This window comes from Natator depressus, chromosome 7, assembly GCF_965152275.1.
Source record: "Natator depressus isolate rNatDep1 chromosome 7, rNatDep2.hap1, whole genome shotgun sequence".
Classification (NCBI taxonomy): Eukaryota; Metazoa; Chordata; order Testudines; family Cheloniidae; genus Natator; species Natator depressus.
Window position 1 is genome coordinate 29,285,585 of NC_134240.1, and position 25,997 is coordinate 29,311,581.

Here is a 25,997-nt window from a genome sequence, read left to right on the forward strand (position 1 = left end):
CCACTCTCCTGGGAAGGCAACTTAAAACAGGATGGTGCAGGGTGTAGGGTGCCAGCCTAAGCCCCTGGAGACCTGGATTCCAATCCCTGGGCGACCACGGGCAAGTCACTGAATGTCTCTGCATCTCACCTTCCCATCAATACAATTTGGCTAAGAACCCTTCCCAGCAGTGTATGAGACTAAACACACTGAATTCTGTGAGGTGCCTGATGCCATGGTGATGGGCCTCCCCCTAAAAAGGATTTGAGAGTGATGAGGCAATTGGTGGGGATCAGAGTTGGGGGATGGAGGGAGGGGGAAATGCTGCAGAAATGGAGCAGGAAATTTGATCATTTCCCATTTTGTGAGGTTCAAAAGGGCCCCTATTTTTGTCCCATTTTCCAATCAAACACTTTTATCATTGCGTTGGGGGAGTTGACCCAGATCGGGGGGGAGGGGAGGGGTTGGTGAAGGGAAAATGCTATTTTTGCTAAAACATTGGATAAAAATTGTTGGGAAAGTACTTGAGAAATGACAAAGAGGGGGTGTGTGTGTGTGTGAGTGAGAAAGAGAGAGAAATAGGTCATCCCTCCTCCCCCAGGAAAGGTCATTTCTCCCCCGCCCCCAACCTGAAATTTCAAGCAACTCTCTGGGAGATTCCCAGGCCTGGATCTGCCCTGGGGTCTAGGTGCTGCCAATGCACAGAGATGGAACCATACATGGTAAAGAAAGGAACTGCTACCAGGCACATTCCTTCATACCAGCCATCCCCAGCAAGGAGCGAGGCAGGGCCCTGGGGCAAATATCCAGTGGTGCCTGCTCTCAGGATCTATCCCAAATCTCACACTGTTGGGCACCTTTGCTGGACTCACAACAAGCTGGCAGAATGTCACCTTGCAAAGTGTCAAGTTTTTAGGGGAGAAGGGTTTACAAACATGACCCTGAAAGGTTCTGGGATGTGAGAGGAAAGAGAAAGAACCTCCCAAGTGATTATTTTTAAAGCCGCAGGATCAACTGATGGTGTGAGCTCGGCACCAGTGGTGCAGCCTGTGACCACATGGTCAAAGTTGGACCTCAGTGCATTGACACAGGCAGGCAGAGTTCAGAGTAAATGGGGCAGCCTTTGCTGTGGCATTTCTTACCTCCTGAGGGCTTGAGTTCCCAGCCTAACTCACGTGCCTTTAATGGAGGGAGAGGGGGGAAGGCAGTTTCCCAAGTTTTTATTTTTGAAAGGAAAAAAAAATTCTCATGTGCAACCCTAAACTGTTCAATTGTGTGCCCTCCATAGGATTTCAGCTCTCCCAGTCCCTTCAGCATTGTCACCCAGACCGCTACCACTTGAGCCAGCAGCCAGAGACGGTTGCTATCCCCTGCGACCAGCCTCTAGCATAGCACATAGCACCACCCCTCTCTTCGCGGTCAGTGCTGGCCCCAATGCTCAATAATGAGCTAGAGGACACTGTACTGCAGGGAGAAGGGCAGGGGCTCCGGAGGGCGCACGCTCCCCTTACAGTCAGTGCTGGCTCCAGGGGGTGCTGTACTGGAGGGAGCAGGGCCCGGGGGCTTGCCCCGTGTAGTCTGTGCTGGCTTTGATGCCCCAGCATAGTGCTAGTGGGTGCTATGCACCAAGCTGTGGCAGGCGAGCTCTGACAGGCAGAGAGGGGGTCTGGGTACTGTTCGCAGGGTGTGTAACCTCATGGTGGGCCCTTAATAACAAGCCTCTGTGCTTTTTGCTCTTTGCACAAACTGCGTAACAGGAAGGAACCATGGATTCAGACAGCCCTGTTTACTAACTGCACACGACATGCCAGGCTTAGCTCATGACACACAGCCGGTCTGGCCAGGGTCTGAAACAGAATATGGCAAGCCATAGGAGAGGACTCACAGACAGGGCCGCTGAGGCGGGGCAGGGGGCAATGGCCTAGGGCCCTGCATGATTTAAAAGGGCCTGGGAGCACCAGGCCCTTTTAAATTCCCTGGGCAGGCCACAGGGCTCCTAGGCGCACACAGGGTTGTACCGTAGTGGCAAAGGCCACTGGGCAGGCACATGGAAGCCTTGGCCATGCAGGAAGTGCGCCCATTGACTGGTCTGCCCTGAGGTCCAGAATTGCTGTCGGCAGGCCTGCTCCCAGGTGTTTAAAGAGACACTACCCACTCCCTCCATGCTGAACTAGGGGCTGTGAAATGCACAGAATTATTAACAGCACCAATAAGCAACTCTAGTATAGCAGGTTCCCAGCCCACCGCCCATTCTCCTGGGCCAAAGGGTACTTTGAAGGTGATCCATTGTAGCTGCGTTCCAGCCAGGGTCAGAGGTGAGGTGCCACAGAGAGGCCACAGGCAGGGCTGGTGAATGCTGACCCTCCTAGTCTTGCTGCCAAAATCCTGCTGGATCAAGCAACCACAGGGGATAAAGGGCCATTTTCAGCAGCTTAAAACTCAGCCAGACAGGCACCAGTTTCCATGAAACATCAAAAGGCAGGTCCCTGGCCCTAGGGCTACCCCCAGCCTGATTTCAAAGGGCAGGTGCAATCCACAGCCATATCAGAACTTTTCAAAAAGGCCACTGGACTTTCTTGTAGTAAAGGGTTCAACAGCATAGCTTCACACAGCCCAGCTCTGCTGAGAAATAGGCCCAAGTTTGGACACTTTCACAGCAAGATTTTCCATATTTCAAAACCTTTCATCCCAAAGCCTTTGGCAAGCTGTTTATCCAGGGATCTCTGGCTCAGTGCTGAGATGCAGCCACACCGGGGGGGTGGGGGTGGGAGGGAAGTGCTGGGGTATTGATGCAGGGATTTTTTACCCAGCATGGGGATCCAGCTGCCCCTGGGGTAGGGCGCAAGGCTGGTTATACAAGGATCCCTTGGCTGGTGTGGAGATGCAGCCACCCTGGGGAGGGGGGGGCATGGGGAGTGTTTGTGCAGGGATCCCTCACCTCATGTAGAGGTACAGCAACAAGGGTGTGTGCATACCCACAGGTGTGTTTAGGGGGGAATTCCTGCTGCTGGGCAAACTCATGCTGCTGTTTCTCCTGCCCTTGCAGTGACCTTATTTCTTGACAGCAAAGGGCTTAAAATAGTGGATTGGTCATGGACAGGGGACACAATGGCTCATCCTGAGCAGCAGAAATAGCCCGCCCTCACTTCTCACCCCAGCAGCCATTGGCTGAACCTGTGCTGAATAAAGGCACCTGCTATTTCCTCTGCAGGTCAGGGGTGGGGCAGGGAGATGGTGCCCAATGTTGCCCCTTAGCACAGAGATGGTATTAGCAGCACCCATGCACCTGTCAAGTCTGGCATACTCCAGCTGGGGCCCAGCTCTTCGACCCATGCCGGGAAGCAGCACCCACACAGGGGACAGACAGCCAAGCAGGACCTGCCCCTCCCATCAGGCTCCCAGCTGCTGCCCTAATTCCCCAACTCCTGCCCCAGATCCTCCCAGGCTGGTGCTGCTTGTGGTGGCAGACCCAACCCCCAGCATAGAGGGAGCCAGTGCAAAGTGAACACACTCTCCCCCAGCAGTGCGGGGGGGCCAGCCACAGCCACCCTGGAGAGAAGACCCACAGTTCTCAGTAGCAATTGCAGGGCCCAGCCTAAGATGCTCATTTTCCAGACCTCCCTTAACAGGTTTCATATGGGGACCCCTCCCCCAGGCAGCGTTGGCGGATGCAGGTCCATCAACCACTCAGCTCATTCCCAAGGTGGGCGCAGGCACCAATCAGGGCTGAGCCAGCCCCTCTCTGACAGCCTCAGCCAGCCCTGGCCCCCTGCCACAGTGAAGCAAGTCAACAATCCAGGACAGGACTGGGTCTTAGTATTAGGGGAGATGGGGGGGGGGGGTGCAGTGATTTCCTCTAGGTGAGGGTTGTACACTGTCCCCCTGCCCATGGCATCAGAGAACCTGCCAGGGGCTCTAGCAAGCTTACCACACACCTGCATGCACAAACAGCTAAGGTAAGGGTGGTGTGATACAGTTTAGCAGTGAGCAGGAGCAAGGTATGCAGGCAGGGCCAGGGAGGTGTGATGGGCCAGGGCCTCACCCCCCCACAGAGGGATCCTATTTACGCTGCTTGGTGCGGAGACTGTGGTCCAAGCCAACACCATGGTGGGGGCTGATTGGGGGCCCAACCCAAGGCCAGAGAGGCCACTGCCAGGCACCACAGCAGGGCAGCCCTCTGGGCCATGCCCACAGGTACCATGCACCAATTCAAAAGACACTAGGTGAGCAGAAGCATACGTGGCATGTCCTGGGGAACAGCCCCCTTCTCACCCCCAGAAAGAGGGGCCATACAAAGCCTTGGGCCCAGCCCACATAGTAGGCAGAGGGCACAACACAAGGTGTGTAAATGAAGGGGAATTTTGCCTAGTCAGAGCCAAGCCGCAAAGTTCTCTAGGCCACCCTGGCAGCAGCCTAAGACTTAGTCCCTGCAAGGAAGAACTAGGAACTGCTCCAAATGTGGGGGGGCATAGGCTTTAGCAAGTTCACGTGAGGGCTGCATATCCCTCCTGCAGCCCCACAACTTGGCAAGGCTTGAAAGCAAATTCCTGCCACCCCCCCACTTTCAGTAACATCTATCCCCAGCAGGTCTCACCACAGCACAGAGACACCAGAACCCTGGGGACTCCCAAAGGGGGAGTTATCCAGTCCTCTTGCCCCTGCTCCATTGTGAGGCAGTGGCCCAGAGGCCACACATGGCCGTGAAAGAATTACAGGCACCTGACAAGTGGGAGAGGGAGTCATTCCCAGCCAGCAAGATGCCACCCCACTGCTAGGGGGAAGACAGTTGCCCCAAAAGATGCCCAGCTCCGTAGCTCAGTGCAACAGGCCAGCACTCCTGCTACTGCAACAGTCTAGCCCAGGATTAGGATTTTACTCCCCCACCCCTTTGGCAGGTGTACACCTGCCCTGCTCTAAAACTGAATGCAAAGCTGGGTCAAGGGGATGCAGTCCCCCTCTCCTTCAGCTTTGAGTCTTCCAAAATGGCAGGGGAGCTCTCAGCCCAAGGACACTGCTGCGTTCCATGGCAGCCACAGGCAGGTGAGCTCAGCTCTGGGCACTCCCAGGGAGCAAGAGTAGCAGGTACAGCTAGGAAAGGAAGATCGGGGGGAGAGGAGAGTTTAACAATGCAGCACCTGCTCAACTGACTGGGGGCCACACTGGGGAAAGGAGGCAGAAGGTGCCCAAGCTCAGCTGTACTCAGTCTAGCTGGGGGACCCTAGGCAGGGGGCTGGACAGTGCCTGCACTGTACCAGGGCTGCCTGATCCAGGGGGGAGGGGCACCTGGCCCAGCCCATGTGCCTCCCCCCTTTCTTGCAGTGCACACCCCAGCAGGCCTGCTGACAAAAAGAAGGGTGCAGGCTGCAGGAGCCTCCCCGCAGAGGCACTCACCTTTATTTTGGGATTTTTTTTGTTCCATTTTTTTTTTTTTTTAAATAATGTCACTGGTGGAAAAAAAAAGCCAATAAATGAACCATCCAGGCAGCTCCTCCCACTACCCTAAACGGGCATGACTGAGCCAGGCCAGACAGTGGGGGCTGGGCACAGCAAAGGGACACACGCTCAGGCCCCCAGCTTCCCCTTCTTGCCAGGGTTGGGGGTTGGTCACAATGGGAAGGGCTGACGCTGCAGAGGGGTGAGCTGAGCAGTAGAGGGCTGCCTCCATGCACTTGCCCCACAGAAAGAGTAAGAGCTTCCCAGCTGGGGCAGAAGCAGGACAGCTGCTCAGTGCATTAGCCCCCCTGAGGGCTGAGGTGCTGGGAGCTCCTGAGCCCCAAAGAGCCCTGGGGAAGGGGCTGGACAAGCAGCTCATAGGCCTCTGATCAGTTCTAAGGCCCCCGACTGTCCATGCTACCCTGAATACATTCAGTGGGCCTGGCATGGGGTGGCCCAGGGACAACTGCCTGCCCCACTTGGCTGGGGAGCACTGGGAGACAGCCTCAGCAGGGCGAGGTGAGGAAACTGAGGGATGGAGGTGGAATGGCGGTATCAGGCTTCACTCAGCGTTCCTGGGCCAGCCCTGCGTCACAGCCACTCTGTGGCACTGTGTGAAGGTCTGCAGCAGGGGTATAAATATTGAACTAGAGCAAGGCAGTGGGAGGAAAGGGGACCCAAACTGCAGCAGAGAGGGGATTAAACAGAAGTCTCTGCGGTGCTGGGAGCGAGAGGAATGAGAAAAGACATGGAGCCAGGACAACACAGACCCCTTGAGTGGAGGCAGGGGGCACAACCCAGAGAGTAGCTTGAACAGTTCAGAGCAGCCTATGCCCCTACCTCCATTATTTTGCTAGTGACAAGCGACTGCCCCATGGAGACCAGGTACCAGGCAGAAGAACCGTTTCAGCCAGCCTTGGCTCAACCTTAACCACACAGGAACCTTCCCAGGAAGAGAGAGAGAGGGGGTGAGCCTGTCACCATCCGAGACCCCCCGCATCTGGAACTGGAGAGAAGGGGACTGCAGGCAGCAGAAGAGCAGAGGCTGGGGGTGGAGATGGGGGCAGCCCCATGCACCCAGCAGGAAGGGGAGGGGAGCAGCAGCAGAGAACCCACGAGAAGGAGCCAGGAATCCTGCCAGCCATCGGGCACCAAGGACCAAGGCAAGAGGCTGCATAGAGGGAAGTTCTCAAGGGTGGGAGAGCACACCTTGCAGTCTGTCCCCACCACACACTCAACAAGGGTAAGTAATTAACACAGGCAGAGAACCCAAACCACCCCCCCACCAGAGAGGTCCCGTCCCCCTGCATGGTATCATCCGGGAAAGTTGCTACTCCACAGGAGGAGGGTACTGGACAGCACTGGGTTGGACGGTCCCCTCCCCACCCCACCCCACCCCACCCCTCAGTCCTGGGCCTCAGCAGCACCCTCCACCCGCTGGTTTGACTGGAGTGCTGTCGATTCTGAGGTTGGGTCTGTCCCCGCCAGTGGTGGCGCCGGGGCCCATGCGCTTCTTGATCTCAGCTGCCATGGTCATGAATGACTGCTCCACGTTGGTGGCGTTTTTGGCGCTGGTCTCCAAGAACGGGATGCCCAAGGAGTCTGCAAATTCCTAAGCAAAGACAGGGGAGGAGAAAGGGTTACAGACTGGCAAGGCCTCTCCTGTCTGTGGCACAACAGGGGCAGGGCTGTCCCTGTCCCAAGAGTCACCTACCCAGGAGGGCCCTCATCCCTTTGGGGAGGGGGCAGTGCTGAGATCCCTAGCCAGACAGACACCATTCAGACCCCCACCACCCAGGCAGTAGGTCTGGTCAGTCATTAGCCCCAGTGTAGATGGGGAAGCCAAAGCACACCCCAGGGAAGTGATTTACCAAAAGGGACACACCAAGTGAGTAGCAGAACTGGAAAAATAAATCAGAGGCCCCTGCTCTAACTAGACCACACTTCCCTCCCAGAGCCAGCAATGGAAGCCAGGCGTTCTGGATGATGGGTTGGAGATCCTAACCACATCCCCAGCTTCTTGATGCCACAGTGAGCTGTAGCTCACGAAAGCTTATGCTCAAATAAATTGGTTAGCCTCTAAGGTGCCACTAGTACTCCTTTTCTTTTTACAGGGCAGACTGCTACTTCCCAGAAATTAGCCTGTTTCACCCCATCACTCCTAGTTCTGTCCCCAGACACCTGTGTCCCCCAGCCAGGCAGGTGGCTAGGAGCCTGAGCCCATGGCTGGCAGTGGGGATGGAGGCAGCCAGCACAGCCCTGGAGATCAGCCCTACCACTGGCAAATAGCAAGCCCTTCTGAGCTACAGCCAGGCATGAAGGGGAGGAAGCATCTGATAGGACAAGTGCTGCCCCCTGGTGGGGCTTCCCAGTACCACAGGAACATGCTGCAGTGGGGACAGCCACTCAGTTGTTAGAACCCCACCTGAGAGTTGCTGCCTGTCTGCATCTGCCAGAGACAGAAGGGGGAGTGCTATCCACAAGCAGAGGGGCTTGGTGTGCCCTGCTCACCTTGGCGGTGGTGTAGTCCACCACTTTCTTGGTAGTGAGGTCGCACTTGTTGCCCACCAGCAACTTGTTGACATTCTCGCTGGCATAGCGCTCGATCTCCTGCAGCCACTGCTTCACATTGCTGTAGGACTCCTGCAACAGGGAACGTGGGCTCAGCTGGACAAAAGCAGGACCCCAGCCACCCTGCCAGCATGCTTACAGCAATAGCTCAGAGCACCCACACAGTGGGGAGCAGGTCCCCAGCACCCCTCAGCAAGGGTGCATCTCCATTTCATAGGCAGGAAATGGATACAGGGGAAGCAACTGGCACTAGGGTCACAGTGAGTTGGCAGCGCAGCTGGGGACAGAACCCAGGAGTCCTGCTCCCAGTGCTTTCTCTACCAGTACAGCCCTTCCCACATTCAGCAACTGTTCTTAGATGCTGTTACCTTGATGTCCTTCCCACCTACTCCAGGCAGCTGCTGCCAGCCTTGCCATCTTCAGAAACTGCTCAATTCCCCATCTTCAAGGTGAATATGGAAATGAAGGCAGCGCAGCCCCCTGGGCCTGGCTTTGCAACCTGCTTGATGGGCCAGTCATGGGTACGCCAGCTGCTGGCACAGAGCAGAGTAGCTGCTGCCATAGCGGTGCACAACACCTGCATCAGCAATGTCTGGGGCAGATGCGGAAGGAATGCAACGCCCCATTGGCACAGGAAGGGGCAGTGCCCAGCACAAAGGACATCAAAGGGTACAGGAATGGATGTCACTTGGGAATAGTGATCAGGATCACTCTCTTCCCCAACAACCCCCCACACCCACCAGCCAAGACCCAACAACTCTGGGAGGACTGCCTGGTCTCCACTGTGCCACCCAGCAGGCAGGGTCTGGCTACCAACAGTGAGGCATTCTTACAGCACTGCTCTAGTCCTGGAACCAGGACAGAACCCAGGTGCCCAGCAGGCAGCCCATTGCCTGAACCTGGAGGGACCCTGGATGCAGGGAGGTCAGGGAGCTGTCAGAGGACTTGCAGGGCCAGAGTACTTGGAGCAGCATTACCTGATCTGTTACATCATACACCACAATGATGCCATGCGCCCCTCTGTAGTAGCTGGAGGTGATGGTCCGGAACCGCTCCTGACCAGCAGTATCCCACTGCAAGAGAAGGGAAGGGAGGGGAGGAGGTGGACCTTGCATTAATCCTCTCTAGAGACAGACAGCAGCCCCTAGAGGGGAAACCCCCATATTCCATTCCCCCATGCTCCTAAGCCAGCCAGTCCCCTACCCTTGTGTAGGATAGGAGCTGGCACCCTCAGAAGGGAAAGGCCTGTATACCATTCCCTGCCCTCCAGAGCCAGTCCCCAGAGGTCAATGCAGTGGCCAGGGGCCAGATACTCACAATCTGTAGTTTGATGGTTTTGCCGTCCAGCTCAATGGTCCGGATTTTGAAGTCCACCCCAATGGTGCTGATGTAGCTCTCTGTGTAGGTGTCATCCTGGAGGGTGCAGAATGAGGTGATTACCAGGGCAGCTGGGGTCTGTGCTGAACCTTCTTCAACACCCAATTCTAGTGGTGGGGAAAGGTCATGAGCCCTGATGCCCAGTGCCCTAGGATCTAAACACTCCTCAGACATTAACAGCCACCACTCAAAGGTGAACAGATGTCAGCCCAGTGCTGGGCAGAGAGGAGGGTTTGGGATTTCTTTAAACAGGGGGCTTTTATTAAGTGCTTTGGGAGTTTGGAGATCCTAGTCAGGAGCTGCTTAGCCTCCAGGAAGGTTCTGCAGTTTAAAAAGCCTATTTTAATCAACTGTCATTCTAGCAAGACAACTCCTTGGTACCTGCCCATTGCCAAAGGACATGCAGCACCAGCCACTCAGCTGCCCTGTAATGCTTGGTATTCCCACCCCAAAGTGCTTTATGGACAGACAAGACTATATGCAGCCACCTCTGGGGTGGGGTATGGGGACCATTAAGCAGCACACAATGATGTGCAAGTTTAGGACAGGAAGCGAAGCCTGTAACCAGATGTGGAGTTACAGGAGGCCAAATATAATCACTCAAGATGGAAACTGACCAGGACACCAGAGTGATTACAGAGCCTCTTGGGACAGTGTCACAGGGTCAGGACCCCAGTTTTAAGTCTCTTGCAAAAGGCAGCACCCCCAATAGCAATGTCCTCAAGCATTGCACTGGGGCAACACTGACAAGGGCACAGAGGTCCCTACTGAGCCCTCCCTGCTGCTCAGCACTCTCCTCCCCAGCATGATACTGGGGTCAGACTGAGGGAAGAGGGCACCCTATTAAGTCTCTGCTGTTCTCTGCAGCATGGCAATCTCTTAGCCAAGCACTGACAGGCCTAAATGTCTTTAGCTTGCAAATTTGACTACGTCAATGTATGATTGTTTGAGTTTTCATAAAATATGCCCCAGGGTGATGAGACCCAAGTACCCACATCTCAGGCACCACAACCTCACTACAACAGCTCTGGAACAGATGTGGCCAGCCTGTCACCATATGGCTAGATAGCTGCCCACTGGATCATGAGGGGCTCTGCACAGGGCAGGGACACTCACAGCAAATCGCAGCAGGAGGCAGGACTTCCCCACACCCGAGTCTCCAATCAGCAGCAGCTTGAACAGGTAATCGCTGAAACAGACAGATGGAGAATGAGGAAAACAGAACAGTTCCTGACTTTAGTAGTGTGGATAACTGGAGACCTCTCCCCTGCTCAGACCAGGGAGATTCCCAGTTGAAGAAGATTAGAGGGTCACATTCCCACAACCCCAGCGGGCAAGGACTTGGAGTACATGTAGTGGGGAAAAGTGTATGTGCTGGCAAACAACTCTGGTGTAGGGCATGGGGGCTCTTTAAACAGGGATCCTTAGTCGGATCTGGGCAGTCAGGACTCTGCTCCCTGCCACCCACAGTGTTCGAGAGGCAACAGGGAGCATCAGATGCTCCACAGGGGATGTAATTAGAACCCAAGAATCGTGGCTCCCGGCCCTCCTGCTTTAAGCACTAGAGCTCACTCCCCCCTCTCAGAGTGGGGAACAAAAGCCAGGAGTCCTAATTCCAACACTCTCCCTAGCTTTGGATCAGTGCACACTATACATTCAGATCAGTCTATTAGGAATTGCCTACAATGGCAGTATCTTACCGAGCAGGGTCACCCTCCCAACCAAATTTTGAGAGGTCCACTTTCCAGGGTGCAGCCCATGGTGGAGGTCAGAAATGCAGGGAAAATAGCATGGGGTGCTTGGTTTTAGTACTTAGACTGCCTCATGAGCGGTGGCAAACTCTCTACAGGGCCCTCAAGACAGACTTGTTGCAGGCTCAGGGGATCCCAGAGACTAAGGCATTAAAAAACCCTGGAAACATTAAGAATTTGGGAACAAATGAAGCCAGTCAGAGCTGGAGGCCAGAAAGGCCTGTTCTGATCACCCAGCCATTCCTACATCTAGGGCCTTTCAGCTAGGCCAAGCCTAAAGGCCTTCACACAGCTCCTGAAATGCAGCCACAGCACAAGGATTTAGGATTTTTGATCAGGCAAAAGCCTGCCTTTAAGTCAGGTTTTAGATCTCCATACAGCCATGTGGGAGCCTCCACATATCTGCTGGTGCTGTTGGTTCTGCTGGGATTGGAGGAGTCACCCCAGGACACACTGTGGCTCTGTGGGTTGACACTGAGCACTGGGGCGGTTCTCAAACCTCTTGAGCAGAGACCCAGGTATTTAAAGTTTTAGGATCCCACTTGGTTATGGCCAGCCCTTTGCCCCCGTAGCAAAATGCTCACCCAGTTCTGGGGAAGCTGCAGCAAAGCAGAGATCCCAAACTGGAGTGTCAACTCCAGGGAGGGGGAAGGAAGAGGGCCTTTCCTAAGAGTCCTGCATGGACCATGCACCACAGTGCTGGCCTCTAGGGTGGGGTTTCTACAGAATGCAGGTGCTCTGGGGCAAGGCATCTTCAGCTCTGCCCATCCTAGGGAGCTGGGCTCCTACCCTGAACTTGCAAGGTTGCTAAATTCAATTCTGAGGGGGTCAGTGGTGACCCTTAGCAGAGGGACAGCTAGGGCTTGGCAGTCAATCAGGGAAGGTCTCTCAGCAGTGAAGGGTCTGGAAATCTCCAGACTGTTTTTAAACTCCCTTTGAGGGAAGCAAACAGATCAAAGCCTCCAGGTCTGATCTCCGAGGAGCAAGTGAGCTGACCATTCCCCACTTCAGCCCTCTGCTCTGGGAGGGTTATAGGCTGCTCTGTCACCCACCACCCAGAACAGCTTCAACCCCTCAAACGCTAGCCGGAGATCTCTGGTCTCCAGAGACTCTCTGCATCCCTCACCATACTGAGCCAGTGAGTGTAGCCACAGCAAGGGAAGAGACCCATTTACAGAACAGCCCAATCCCAGTCACTGCAAGTGTAATCCATCACCCCAATACATTGCCATGGCAATGCCATGTGCAATGAAGCTGGTACCACCCATCCCTCCCTGCACAGGAAGGAGGTGACCCAGCCAAGCAGCAACTCACCCTCAGCCATTGCGACCCAAGGCAGCAGCAGAACTTTCCACATGGTGACAGTGACATGGGGTGGCCAGGAAGGGGTTGCAATGGCCAGCCTGACTACGGATCTCATGGGAAGACATGCTGAGTGGCTGGACATTAACACAAAGGCAGCTTAGCCCCAGCCAACTCCAGCTGGAGACTCTCGCTGCTCCCCAGTACCGCAGCTGGGGGTACTGGCAGCAAATCCCTGAACAGAAGAGGCTCATGATACATTCAGGACAGCCTGAACCAATCCCAGACAGAGACCAAGCCCTGGGACAGACTGACTGTCCCCTGCTCCAACACACGGGGCCCTAAGAGGGATTACAAAGCCAGAACAGACTTCCATGTCATCCAAGAGTTCAGAAGGCTCTGGAAATTAGAAGCTGCAGAGCACTGAGGTAAATCACACAACGCGAGTCTAGTGGTCACAGTCCAGTGGTCATAGAAGGGGGCTAGGACTCCTGGGTTCTCCTCCCAAATCTTAGATGAGGTGATACAGTAAGAGCCCCCCATTCTGTGCCTTGAGCTGCTTTAGCTACTAGATCCCACTTCCTTCCCAGAGCTGGGGAAAGAACTGAGGAGTCTTGGCTCCCAGCCCTCTGTTCAATTCCATCCAGATGTCCATCCTGGATGCCAGCGCAGTTTCAGGCAGAATAGCTGTCATCTGTGGAGAGGGACTGATTTATCACCAAGAAGGATAACCTGCCCAGAGTAACATTAGCCCTTTACAACCTGAGGTTCTGGCCATTGGACCCCACTCACTGCCCAGCACAGCTTGCCACTAGCAATAGCAGGGCCCTTCATGTGCTTTCCACCCACACCACAAGCCAGGAGGAACTGAACTGAGAGGCCTCTGCACAGACTGTTTTACCATACAACACCAGAGACACGGGAGCACCTATCCCAAGTACAGTCCCTCCTCTGCCTCACTCTCTGGCCAGCTGAGCTGAGGCCTCTGACCAGCAACACAGCTCAGCACAGTCGGAAAGCCTGGGTGCGTAAGCACTACATCCTGACAGCACAGCAGTGACACAGAGCTATAGCGTCCTTCACCCCAAAGCAGGGTGCAGGACGACCTATTACTGTGGCAAACTGTTTACACAGGAGCCCAGGCCTGGCCCCTGCCCAGTGCTGCATGACAGTGCAGGCAGAAGTGAAGGTTAATCAGACTCAATTGCATTATAGCTACTACTTGAGGGAACTGTGGGGAAAATGAGTAGCTACCAGGCCATCAACATCGGGGGGGGGGGGGGGAGAAAGGCATCCCCTCTCCCCACCTCCAGCATAGGGGGAGAGCACCCCTTGTGGAGCCCAGCAGCACCCTTTCTTAGAGCTCAGCACCACGACACTAGATTCAGTGCCTGCTCAGACGGAGAGCACCCACTACAGAATCACCACTACCCCATATGGCAGCTTAGGTTTTCCACAGAGGTCTCCTATCCAAGTAGTGACCCTGCCCAGCCCCACTTTTCAGTGCTGCTGCATTACACAGCTATAGTTTGAATCCATGCAGTACCCCCCCAAATGAGCAGTAAGAACACACAACAAGGCTCTGCACACCCAGAGCTAGACTCAGCTCCCACCCTGCCCTCCTGGTGCAGATCTAGCACTTGCCCCTGGGGAGGCTGCCTGGCTGTCAGGTACACCTGCTACATGCAACCCCTGCTTTACATGGTATACAGTACAAGCCTTTTCTAAAGGCTCATTAAGAGCCAGCCAAGGGTAGCCCTGGATACACACCAGGCTCCGCAGAGACAGCTACCCCCACAACTCACCACAAGCCCTAATTAACATCTGCCCTTTTCAAGCCTCATAGGCTCTTGCAAGTACCCAGGCTGGGCTATCAAGGCCCATTACTCCTCACAACACAACCCACTCTTAGAGAGCAACTGATGATAAACGTAAGCCCTGAAGCTCTGGTGCTGGCAACAGGAGAGAGATCCAGGGAATAACTGCTCAGAAGAGTGCTGGTAAACTGGAGTCTATGATCTCCAGACTCAAAGCCTCACCCACATGAGAAATGTATACCAGTCAGATCAACACTATGTTTGTACAGCACCTGGCATAACAGGGTCCATGTTCAGGGCTCCTAGGCCACAAACTGGTGCAAATCCTACTTCAGACATTTGGCTTTAGAGTGGCTTGTTAAACTGCTGGAAGTTAAAGCCAGGTACATTGAAACTTGAATTAAGCAGGCCTGGCAGAAGTCAATTTTTATGATTTTCTCCCCCCCACCAATTTTGACAGTTTTTATTTAAGAGTTTTCTTCTATTTTTAAGCTTTTTCCCCCCACAGTTGCAGGGGTTGGGTTAGTGCAGTGTTGGTGGCAGGGGGTTCCCTCTGCAGCCAAGAGGCACAATATATGGGGAGGCTGCAGTCCTGGCCCAGCAGAGCAGAAGCCCCTGGTTGTGGGGGGGAGGCCATCCCACTGCTAAACAGCTCCTGCCCAGAGACAGCACCCACAGACCTGGCTCATGACACCCAATCCCTGCAGGCACAAGATGTGAGGAAGGCTGGGGTCCTAGTAGGGAACTGCAGACACCACTGGCCAGGGCTTTAAGAAGTCCTTGTGTCCAGCTGTGGGGGGAAGGCCACCCTACTGCTGAATGGCTCCTGCCTGGGGTGGCCTCTTCAGTGAGCAGAAACAACTCCCATACCTTGTGCCTTCAGGGACTGGTCATCACCAATCCTGCTCGCTCATTCACTAGTCAGGAGCATGGGAGCCATCCCCAGGCAGTTGTTCAGCAGGGGGTGGTCTCCCTGCAGAGGTGGGGGCAGGTCTTCCTCCTTGCAGTCCTGGAGGAGGGTCTCTGTTCCACTGGGCTAGGAGCGCTGCAGCCTCCCCAGACTTTGCGCAGAGATCAGGTGATGCTGGCCCTTAGGAAGCAGAACTCTGCTGACACAGACCAGCTCACTCACTCCTGTGACAGCAGAGATGCAGAAGGCTCCCCACACATGACCCAGTCCCCGCAGTCATATCAACTGTTACCAACTGATTTGTTGATTTCAGTGTGTCAGCTGAAAGACATTTACTGACAGTTCTAGATTAAAATCAAATCCTATAAAGCCTAGAAATAAGGCACCAGTTTTTTAGCCAAAGGAAGTGGCAGATTCTCCATGCTGTGTTAGTTTCAAATCCAGACTGGATGCTTTTCTGGAAGATACTTTTGCCAAACCCAAATAATTGGACTTAATACAGGGGTCACTGAGTGACACTCTGGCCTGTGATATACAAGAGGGTCAGACTAGAGCAGTGGTTCTCAAAGCTGGTCCCCCGCTTGTTCAGGAAAAGCCCCTGGTGGGCCGGGCCGATTTGTTTACCTCCCACGTCCGCAGGTTCAGCGGATTGTGGCTCCCACTGGCTGCAGTTCACCGGTCCAGGCCAATGGGGGCTGCAGGAAGCGGCGTGGGCCGAGGGATATGCTGTCCACGCTTCCCGCAGACCCCACTGGCCTGGAGTGGCAAACCGCAGCCAGTGGAAGCCGTGATCAGCCGAACCTGTGGACACAGCAGGTAAACAAACCGGCCCGGCCCACCAGGGGCTTTCCCAGAACAAGCGGCGAACCAGCTTTGAGAACCACTGGACCAGAGGATCTAACTGTCCCTTTTGGCCTTAACTCTGAATCTTAAGTTTTGTTTCAGTCACGAGGCATCAGCTGAAGCTAGATTGTTTTGAGTGCGATTTATATTAAAGATCCATAGATTGTGGTCCTTTCTTTCCAGCTACTCTGGCCTACTGTGTGACATAAGTACCAGACAGCCTACAAAGGGGTTTGCACTGAGTAAACAAAACCAGCTTACACTTATTGATGTTAAATCAGTGGTTCTCAAACTGTGGGTTGGGACCACATTTTAATGGGGTCACCAGGGACATTACACTTGCTGGGGCCTGGGGCTGAAGCTGATGCCTGGAGTAGTGGGGCTTAGGCTCCACCACTCCTCCCCCAACCTGGGGTGATGTAGTCATTTTTGTTGTCAGAAGGGGGTCACGGTGCAATGAAGTTGGAGAACCACTGTGTTAAACTGATGCAGCTTTCCTTGCGCAGTGCCTGCAGCAGCAAGGCCCATGTAGAGAGAGTGTGTAAACACACAAAGTGGCTCACTGCCAGCACTAAGTCCGGTCACTGCCAGGAGCAGGATGATTTTATAAGTGGAAGCCTTTGTCAGCACAAGCTGGGCTGAGGGTTCCACTTCACCGCAGGGTTAACTTGGCTTCCAAGGTGAATGCAGTCCCTAACTCAAGCCCTGTTCACACAAAAACCCATTCCCCTCAAGTGTGGTGGTTTCAACTTGAGCTGGCTGGCTTGTAGGGGCGTAGGCTACAGCTCGTGTGAGCACACCTCACCCTGCAGCATGGGTGCAAGCTAGTACCACTGGAGTGCCACGAGTCCTCCAATGCCTCCATTCCCTGAGTCTCCTTCCCAGAAAGGACAGGCCCACAATTCACTAAAGAACTCAGAACAGCTCAGCTGACTCTAGTGCTAAGAACCATGGGATATGCTCTAAGAAGCCTTAGCGCCAAACACAAGGGAGCCCAGTACCAGCATGGCCACAGCAGCTCCAGTGTTTTCAGGCAGGGTGGCCACTGGCACTTGAATGAGGCCAACTCCAGAGTAGGTCGCTCAAATTAATGCTGTAGTGCTGAGAGACCCTCAGACCCACCAATGCATTTTATGTAGAACAGGTTTTGCTTGTCAACGACCTGTTCTGGATTCAAACCTGTGCCATGGGGTTTCACTGCACTGTCAATGAAGGGGTGCTAAACAGTTCACATGCCAAGCTTAAACATCCCATGAAGTTATTGCCCAGATTTAAAAATGAGGAAACAGAAGTCTAGAGATGGAAGCAACTTGACCACAGCTGCTTGATGAGTTAGTGCAAAAGCTGGGACTAGAACCCAAAAATCCTGACTTCCATCCCTCCCAGCTATCTGATAGCCTCTGCCCACATGCTATACAGATAAGAGTGACTGGTCTCCAGGGCTGTATGCAACTGCATGAAGGCCTAACGGGTGAGGCCCCTGACAACTCCTCTCTGCTGCCTCCCACAGCCCCCTGCACAGGGATTGTGAGAACAAAAGTGGTGCCTGCTGCATGGAAGTAGTTTGTTCCCCAATCCCAGATTGGAGACTCTCACTTCACAGCTGACTCAGGAAGATCAGACATACAGGATACAAGGACAGATGTTTAATCAAAAAAGCTGGTAGCCAGAAGTCTTTGGTTTTATCCCCAGCTCTGGAGAGCAGTGGGCAGGAAATCAGGACTCTGCCTGTCTCTGGAGAGAGTAGTTCAGTGGTTAACAAAAGCCCTGGGTTCTATTCCTAGCTCTTCCACCTACACTGCATGATTGCGAGCAGGGTCCTCACCTCTGTGCCTCAGTTTCCCCACCAGTAGAAAGGGGCTAATTCCCTTTGGTAGCGTTGAGGACTGCAGGATCCTTTGATAACAGGTACTAGGGAAGCCAGGTGTTTCCCTAAGAACCCAGCCACATATGAGCTACTGTGACAGCACAACACCCACCCCTTTCTTGACTGCTCTTGCAGACAGATTGTTCCATCTGACTTGGGGAGAACTGGTGCCCTGCCCTCCCATCTCCACTAGCTGGGGGCAGCAAGGATGGCTCCCCATCCATATACCTCACCAACATGTTGGCAGGGGCAGAGGTATTTGTGAGCAGAGCTGACAGAATCTGGGCAGCATCTCTCTGCAGGCAGAGCTTTGCTGCAACACTGCTTCCCTGCAGCCCTCACTGCAGGTGCCTGAGCCTTCTCTTCTGCAGCACCTGTCAACTGGGACCTGCTCCCAGGCTTACCTCAAAACCACACTACACCTGCTCCACTAGGGCAGCAAGCTCCTCAGATCCACGTCAAGCTGGGTTCTGTTGTAACAACTGGCCTACAAATTTACTCTATTTGTGAGCTCAGCTGTGAAAAGTGAGTTCATGAAACATCACAACAGCCTATAACGACAAACGTGGATGGGAAGAGGTGCAAGAGAGACCAAGTACACCTCTTCATTTGGACTAACTCAGTCTGATAACTAAAACGGTGCTGAGATCATTCCCTGGTAAACAAGATAGCAGTAAGACTGGAAATCAGTGAACCAAAACTGGTGTCAGAAATTAGGCCTAATTAGACAAAGTAATGAAGGAATAGGCTACTCCACCCATCACTCCCTTTGGGGGAAAAACTGGAGGCAGCTACCATGATGCTGGCCGACTAACAGGTGAGAGAAGGGGAATGAGTGAGCTTCACCATCCTGGCTGTCATCTCTACTGTCTGTGTGGTCTTCTGACCTTCTTCATCCTAATCTGAGAGATGTCCTGACCAGAGTGGGCAAGAGAGGGGGACTCAAACATTGCCACCTCCACTTCAACTGAATCTCAAACACCAAGAAGAATGTGTGACTTTAAGCCCTCCCTCCCCACTCCGTGTGTCCTCTTCCTTCCCTTCTTTATTCTCCTTTTGTCCTCTGTTTAATAAGCATCTCAGTTGGCAAAAACCATATATTCTGCAACACTGCTGTAAGCCTGTGACCAGAAAGAGGCAGCTAAAAGCAATGCCCTAGACAGCTTGATGCTGATACAAGTTTGCCAGGTCTTTGAGTGGCTTATAAGACCATGTGCTGTGCCTGTCTTTCTACAGCACTGAGGCTGCAAGTGAAACATAACCCAAGACAGAAGCTGCATTTTCTAACTTTGCTGTCCTTCTCTCCTCTTGTGTGTTTGTCTTGTTTGGTCTTCTCAGAAACAGGATCAGGTTTTATCAGCAACAGTCCTAGCCCATCTCTACTAACTTTTCTTTCCCACAAAAGGGCAGTTACCACCATCTTTAATACCATGTAAGAAACTGTCAAACAAGGGGTTGTGTGTTCTAAAACTCTACAGCTAAAGAGAAAGACCAAGGGAGCTGTTAAAATGAAAATATTTAAAAGCCTTTGAAATGTAAATAAAGTATTAACTTTTTCCTTTTTCTGTATTTGCAATAGAAGGTTTAAAGAACGGTGATTGTGTTTACACCATGGTACTAAGCAGGCTGAGGTCTCTGTACGCCTAATTCAGACCCTTGTTTACCACTGTTTAAGGTTGGACAGTGACTGGGTTATGTTAACACCTTTTGTACCAATTTAGATGGAAAATGTGGGCCAAAGTTCTACCCTGCTCCTCAGCTACTGCAAGCCAAATCCTGCTCTCATCCCACAATACCCTCTTCTGCTTTCAGGTGTCCCCAGGCAACCCCTCCACTTTTCATGCCTCCTCTCAGGACTGTGCAGGCAGCAGGAGCTCACCCCACTCATTGAAACCTAGCTGATGATTCTGTCCAACAGGCAAGCCAGGAGAGAACTTAACTCCAGCACCAACAGCAGCATGGGGTACAGGCAGGGGATGCTGTGCTCCGCTTGGTAATAGCAGGACAGGGGGAGGACTGAAAGACTACTGAAGGCCACCATGACCAGGACTGGCAAAGATCCATAGATTGGAGCTGGTGGGCACACTTTCCTCCCAAACAAAAGGTGTTGCTTGGGGGGATATGTCTGGGAGAGAACAATCACTATGAGATCTCAGACCCCACAGGTCCCAGGGCAAAGGAGGAAGCCCCACCTGCTGGGATGTCGAAACCCCACAGGGCCAAGTGCCACCCTACCCTAGCTGGGATCCAGATGCAGCACTGTCCCATGAGACAGTTTATATAGGATTAATACTCACACCCAGCCAGAATGGAAGCTTTATACAGCTGAGTCCAACAGGGGGCAGGGCTTTGGGAAGGTCTTTAAGCACCCCCTCCTCCCAGAGGGCAAAAAAGTGGTGTGAAAGAAGAGATCCAGCAGGAGTTAAGGGGGTTCATTCTCCCAGCACTCTGCTCTCCAGACCCCTCCACGTGTGCCGAGATGACACTGCTTTCACAGGAGCACAGGGTTTGAGTGACTCCTATTGTTGTGCAGAGCTGGAGTTTGTGACAGGAAGAGTTCATTACCTCATCCAGCCCGTGCAGAATGGCTCCTTAGTGCTTGGCTTAGTACTGTGGTGCCCCTACTGCCCTTGGGAGGAGATTCCTTGCTCCAGAGACTCCACTGTTAGGAAGGGCTTCCCAATGTATAAAACTCTTCCTTCCCCCAGCTTTATTTATCTGCCCCCTTACGCCCCCTTGACAATGCTTCCCCCTTGCTGATCGTCCCAGCCTTCAGATATGGGGCAATTTACAATCCTCTGAGACAATACAGAGCAATAGGTAAGGCTCAGGCACTGGCACTCAGGACTCCTGGGTTCTAGCCTCAGGCACAGATGTCACTGGCACAACTGGTTCCCCCTCTGAAACACAGGAACAATATCGACCATGCTTTTTAAAGCGCCAAGCGTTTGGCCCAGCCATACGTATATGGCCCTTCGTCATCCCCAGAAGCCAGGCTCCCGGAGTTCTCAAGTCAGTACCCAGGCAACAGTCAGTGGTCACCATGTAGTGCGAGTGCCTAACTGCCCCCAGCATTGCTCAGGCACAGAAGCAGCCCAAACTGAATCTTGGAGCCCAGTTTCCCTTACCACCCCACCCCCCCGCCCCGCAGAGGATCAGCAATGTCATAAAAGGAACAGACTCCGTCTCAGCCCCAACCAGAGCTCTTCAGCAGCTATCATGACTCCTCCTTCCTCAGATCTCATCCTGCCTCTTACAGCCATCATGCTGTCAGTACAACACTTTAGTTGCCTGCACAATGCAGGCAGGAATGAGCACTGTCACCACTGCACCAGAGACAGTTGCCACAGCCATTGGGTGCATCTGAACAGACCTCTCTCTCTCTCATCACCACCAGCTTGATGCTGCTGCAAGGAGACAGCAACACCTTCCATGATTACTTGAGGTCTCTGCACAAGGGGTATCCAGCATGTCCCTTGCCTCTCACAAGTGTTTCTGCTCCAAATGGCCCAAGAAACCTTTGCACCATATACCTCCAGGGGCTCCCAAAGGAATTGGCACAATTAATTATGGGGCATTTGAGTGCTTTCAGCATTTGAGAATTGTTACATCGGTCACCTCAGACCAACGGAATAAGGTAGCCCGGCTGCATTACTCCTCATTGGCCCAGCTAGCCTGGTGACACAATCAAGTCCTGCTGGCAGCAGGCAACATGAGCGCCATTTCCTAATGACTGTGTTTTGCTGGTGGGGAGGGGACAGGAAGCCCTGACTCATGCTATCTCCGGTCACTTTTCCTTTGATTCAACATGCATTCAATATAGATGCTTTGGGGCGGTTCCTAGTGGGGGAGCATGACTAGCTATCCAAGAGAATGCACCCACACAGGTCAAAAATTCAGCAAACACAGTGCTGGCTCAGTCTGAGATTGTCCCCAACCCCCACTTCTGGAGTTCCCATGCTCCTGGTGCCTTTCACACCATAGCCATCTCCATGCATATCAGACATCACTTCACCCACCACTTCTGGGGTGGGAGACAACAGCTGTTTAACAGCCAACAGAGATACTAGCAAGAGCAGAATCCTGTATCCATCTGAAACTCAGGGAGAGGGATTTAAAAGGAAGAAAAATGGAATGGCCCCAAGAAGGGCTGGGAAGAGAAAGGGCATTGGGCTCCAAGAAGTCAGGACATATGCTAAGTCTCATCTGAAAGGCAGAATCACAGGAGCTGCCCGTCAGTGCCAGATCTTGGCTCTGACAACCTGCTACGAAAAGTGTGTTGACAGCTTCATTCAGAAAGGCAGCCAGCGCCACTTGAGAAGTGTGTGTGTGTGGGGGTGTCTAGTTTGCCCCCTAGCAGCTCAAGAGGGAATGCCACCAGCCAGATGTGCAATTCCTTTTCCAGAAAGCCTCACTCTCCACAAAGCCACCTGTCATCAACACTAACTGCCTGCTCAGAGAAGCCATGGAGGCCAAACTCCTAGCTGCTCTGATCAGGGTATTGTCTAACCCCAGAGCTGACCAGGTTTCCATTGCCTTCACCTTCTCCCTCCAACAAGCAGACAATTTGGACGAGGACTTCTGCCCACTTCTGCCTACAGCCAGCTAGAATGCAGCTTCCCTGTGTGGCCACCTAGGGGATAGCCTCTCTGGAGCCACATCTGAGCTCCCTCAAGTGCCCCAGAGCTGCAGTCACATACACACTCTGGAAGCAGTCAGAGCACTTCCCATTTCAGTCAGTGCCAAGTCAGCCTAGTAGGAAGGGCACTCCACATCCCTTGCTGTGGAAGCTTCAGTGAAGAAGCATTCAAAGCAGACCTATGATTTGCATCAACTTGACTTTTTCCCTGTGCTATTGACAAGCAGCTGTGATAATTAGCACTGGATCCACTTGAAGCAGCCAAGATGCTACCCTGTAGAACCACCACCTCATGGGGGAAGGCTGAAGCCCAACAGAATTGCACTGAAATGCAACAGAGTCTGTAAGGGGTCTGTTTGGCTCTGGGGTGGAAAATGGGGTCTGCCCCTGCAGGCCACTAGCTCCAGCCAGCCTCCATGGTGGAAAGCTGTTCCCATCTTATGTCTGTTTGGTGGCCCATCCCCCTGAAACACACTGGGGTGTGGGTGGTCTCACCCCAGGTCACAGGAGGGCAACCATCCATATCACCTGTTCCCCAACCCAGTGGGCACTAACCAGTCCCTTGCTGGCCTCCTCTGCCAAGGCCTGAATTGGTCCCAGCACCAACTGAAATCCCATCAGCCCTTGAGAGAACAGCTGGTGTAGTTGTTAGGGTGCCAGCCTGCACAGGGGAGACCTGGGTTCAGCTTCTCCAGACTCCCTAGGTCAGTCGTTCAGGGCTCACATACACACATTGCCCTGCTTTACTGACACCAGTCTAGTTAATGCAATGCAGGGCCCTAGTGTGGCTGGAGTTACCCTGCTGTACAGGTGCTTTACACCCATACAGTTACCCCCGGGCAGCAAGGAGGAGTGGGGAGCTTTAGCCCGGAATAACCTTGCCCGCCCTGGGCACTGTTCTAGAACGAGACTGGTACAAAACCGCCCGCACCCCCCGCTGCCCCAGCTCCCATTGTAGGGCTGGACTGACCCCCCCCCATGGCGAGGATAAGACCCGCCACCCCCCGGCTTCCCCGCAGACACCCAGTGATGGGGCGGGCGCCGGGGCAGAGGGACCCAGCCCCGCAGGGAGCTCCCTGGAGCCGGGGCTGCTCTCCCCTGGAGCCGGGTCTCGCCCCCCGAGGCCCCTCAGCCGCCCCAGGGAGGGGCCGAGCGCGCGGCTGGCGCCGGAGCGGGGGGCCCAGGGACGCTGGTGAGGGGAACGGACCGGCAAGTGAGGCAGGGCAGCGCCAGGGGAGGGGAAGCGGGGGGCCCGGACCCCGGCCGGGGGACGCCAGGGGGCGGCGGCAGGAGACGCCCCGCGGCCCCGGAAGGGCAGCAGGGGCGGGGCTACGGGGCTGTAAGGCCCCGCCGAGGGCTGCTCAGGGCCCGGCGGGGGCTGTGGGGAGCGCTCTGGGATAGGGTCCTAGCCACGGTGAGGGGGCGGCCCCGAGGGGCTTCGGCCGCCTGAGCCACGGGGGTCCCGGCCCTGCCCCTCCCCGCGCACTCACTACTCGGGGTTCATGGCGGCGCCCCCGCGGTGATTTCGGCTCCTCCTCACTCACAAGATGGCGGCGGCCTGCGGCACCCGCCTCGGTCCTCCCCCCACCCCAGGGGCGGCACCGCCAGTACGCAAGTGCGGAGTCCTGCCTCCGGCACCCTGGGATATGTAGTCTCCCGCTCACGCTTGGCCACGCCCCTTCCCCTGCGGCCGCGCGACCTGCGGGGAAGTGCGCATGTGCGAAGAGCGCATGACTTCATGGGATGCGTAGTTCCTTTTACCCAGGCTTCACGCTCTCTCCGTGCAGACGCTGCTTGTCCCGTGCACAGGCGCCACACACGCAATCCCTCACGGGATATGTAGTTTACTTGCCGGACTCTTTGTGAGACACGTGTTCAGTGTCTCCTTCGCAAAGCCCTCAGCCGCAAAGACCCCTGGGGGATGTAGTTTATTGACCAGATCAAGCTAACTTCAGAACCCACGAGACCCCAGAGCACAAGGGAGGGGGCGGGAGCCAGGACTCTTGGGTTCTTCTAGCCCTAGCTCTAGGAGAGGAGGGGGGGGGGTCTAGTGGTTAAAACCAGGGGCTGGGTATCAGGACCCCTGGGTTCTAGCCCTATGTCAGGGTAATAATGAGGTTGTGACTCACGTACAATGCCTGGTTGGGTGAGTCACTATTGCTTTTAGCCTTTGTTGCAGTTATCCCTAGTTAATTTCAGTGAAACACACCCTTGTTCTTGCATCACAGGCAGGGGAAACCAACACTCCCAATCTCTCTTTCCAACAGGCCCCTGCCCTCTCTAGGGGTTGTTAGCAGCACTGTGCTACAGAGTAGGACCTGGGCCTAGTACTTAGTTGTGGGGCTGGCTGCAGAAATGGTTGGGGACAGGCTGGCTTGGGTGATAGATAGAGGATGTTTCTTCTAATGATGGCCCTTCTGGTTCTGTGTCTGTTCATCTATAATCCTAGGGGACCTCACACAGCCCCCATGTGGACAGTTTTAGATGCTCAAGAGCTCCACACTCTGTGCCATAAGTGCCCATCCCCTAAAGTCCCACCAGAGGGGTCCAGAGGGAATCTCCAGAGCAGTGGTATAGAAGAAAGAGACTCAGAACAATCACGGCGTGGGTGGACCCTCAACTTCCTGTCTGTCTAGATGCTGTTGGAAGCAGGACAGGAACACTGGCTGCAGGGGCAGCTCACAATTACGCCATTCATGGCCTCTCCCAGCAGGGGGCACTGTCAGGAGACGCAAAGGAGCACTAGGTGTACAGGGAGCTCCCTCCCGGCTATTCCAGGGGCTGCCTCTCTCAGTGAGGAGCAATGGCAGCAGGTGGGAGCTCTTGGCTACTCCAATCTGGGATACTCCTACAGGAAACACAGTGGGGAGGAGAGCTGGCTGAGGAGGAGATCCCAACCTCTCCCACCAGGGGTGCTGTAGGTGTGGAGCTGGAGCTCTGGCCAGGGGGACTCCTGGCTACTCCTGGCTACTCCAGCCCTGGCCTTTACAGGGGGCACTGTAAAAAGCATAGCAGGGAATAGCAGTCCCAGGCTGGCACCTGTTATATTTCATGGCATACAGACAGAGAAGGAAAAGAAAACACAAAATATTCCTGTGGGAAGATTGAAACATAATGCTACTTTATTTCTGAGAAATCAGAATGAAAACACACACAAACCCAACAACAGAGAGAGACGAAGCAGGCTGCTCCTTATAAAACCAGAATGATCCAGTTCACCTCAAGTTGCTGTAGGCTGACTAGCTGCAAACCAACTCTGCTCAAACACATGCAGGCTTACTATAGATCCCCCTAACCTGCAAGCAGAATCAGGAACCCCTATTGAGCCTTTAAAGTGATAGCATGCAATTCCAGCATGGGCCTCAATACCCCTCAGACTGGGGCTACCCTCCTGGTGTCCCATTGCTAGGGCACTCCCATAGCCAAGTGATGGGGAAATTCCCCCTGGGGCCTGCTTGGGCAAGGGCACCTCCCTTCCCCCAAATAGCCTGACTCCTCTCTGGGACTG

General features: G+C 54.2%; 1 protein-coding gene across 1 annotated transcript; it reads right to left on the reverse strand.

Annotated features, from left to right (window-relative positions):
• Positions 1-6,827: 6,827 nt before the first annotated feature.
• Positions 6,828-24,089, reverse strand: RAB1B (RAB1B, member RAS oncogene family). The gene is made up of 6 exons (XM_074957812.1): positions 23,980-24,089; positions 10,477-10,549; positions 9,301-9,396; positions 8,961-9,056; positions 7,924-8,055; positions 6,828-7,024 (listed from the first exon to the last, which is right to left on the reverse strand). Exons 1-6 carry the CDS (start codon positions 23,991-23,993, stop codon positions 6,830-6,832), a joined length of 606 nt encoding a protein of 201 aa, XP_074813913.1. The 5' UTR covers positions 23,994-24,089; the 3' UTR covers positions 6,828-6,829.
• Positions 24,090-25,997: the final 1,908 nt, after the last annotated feature.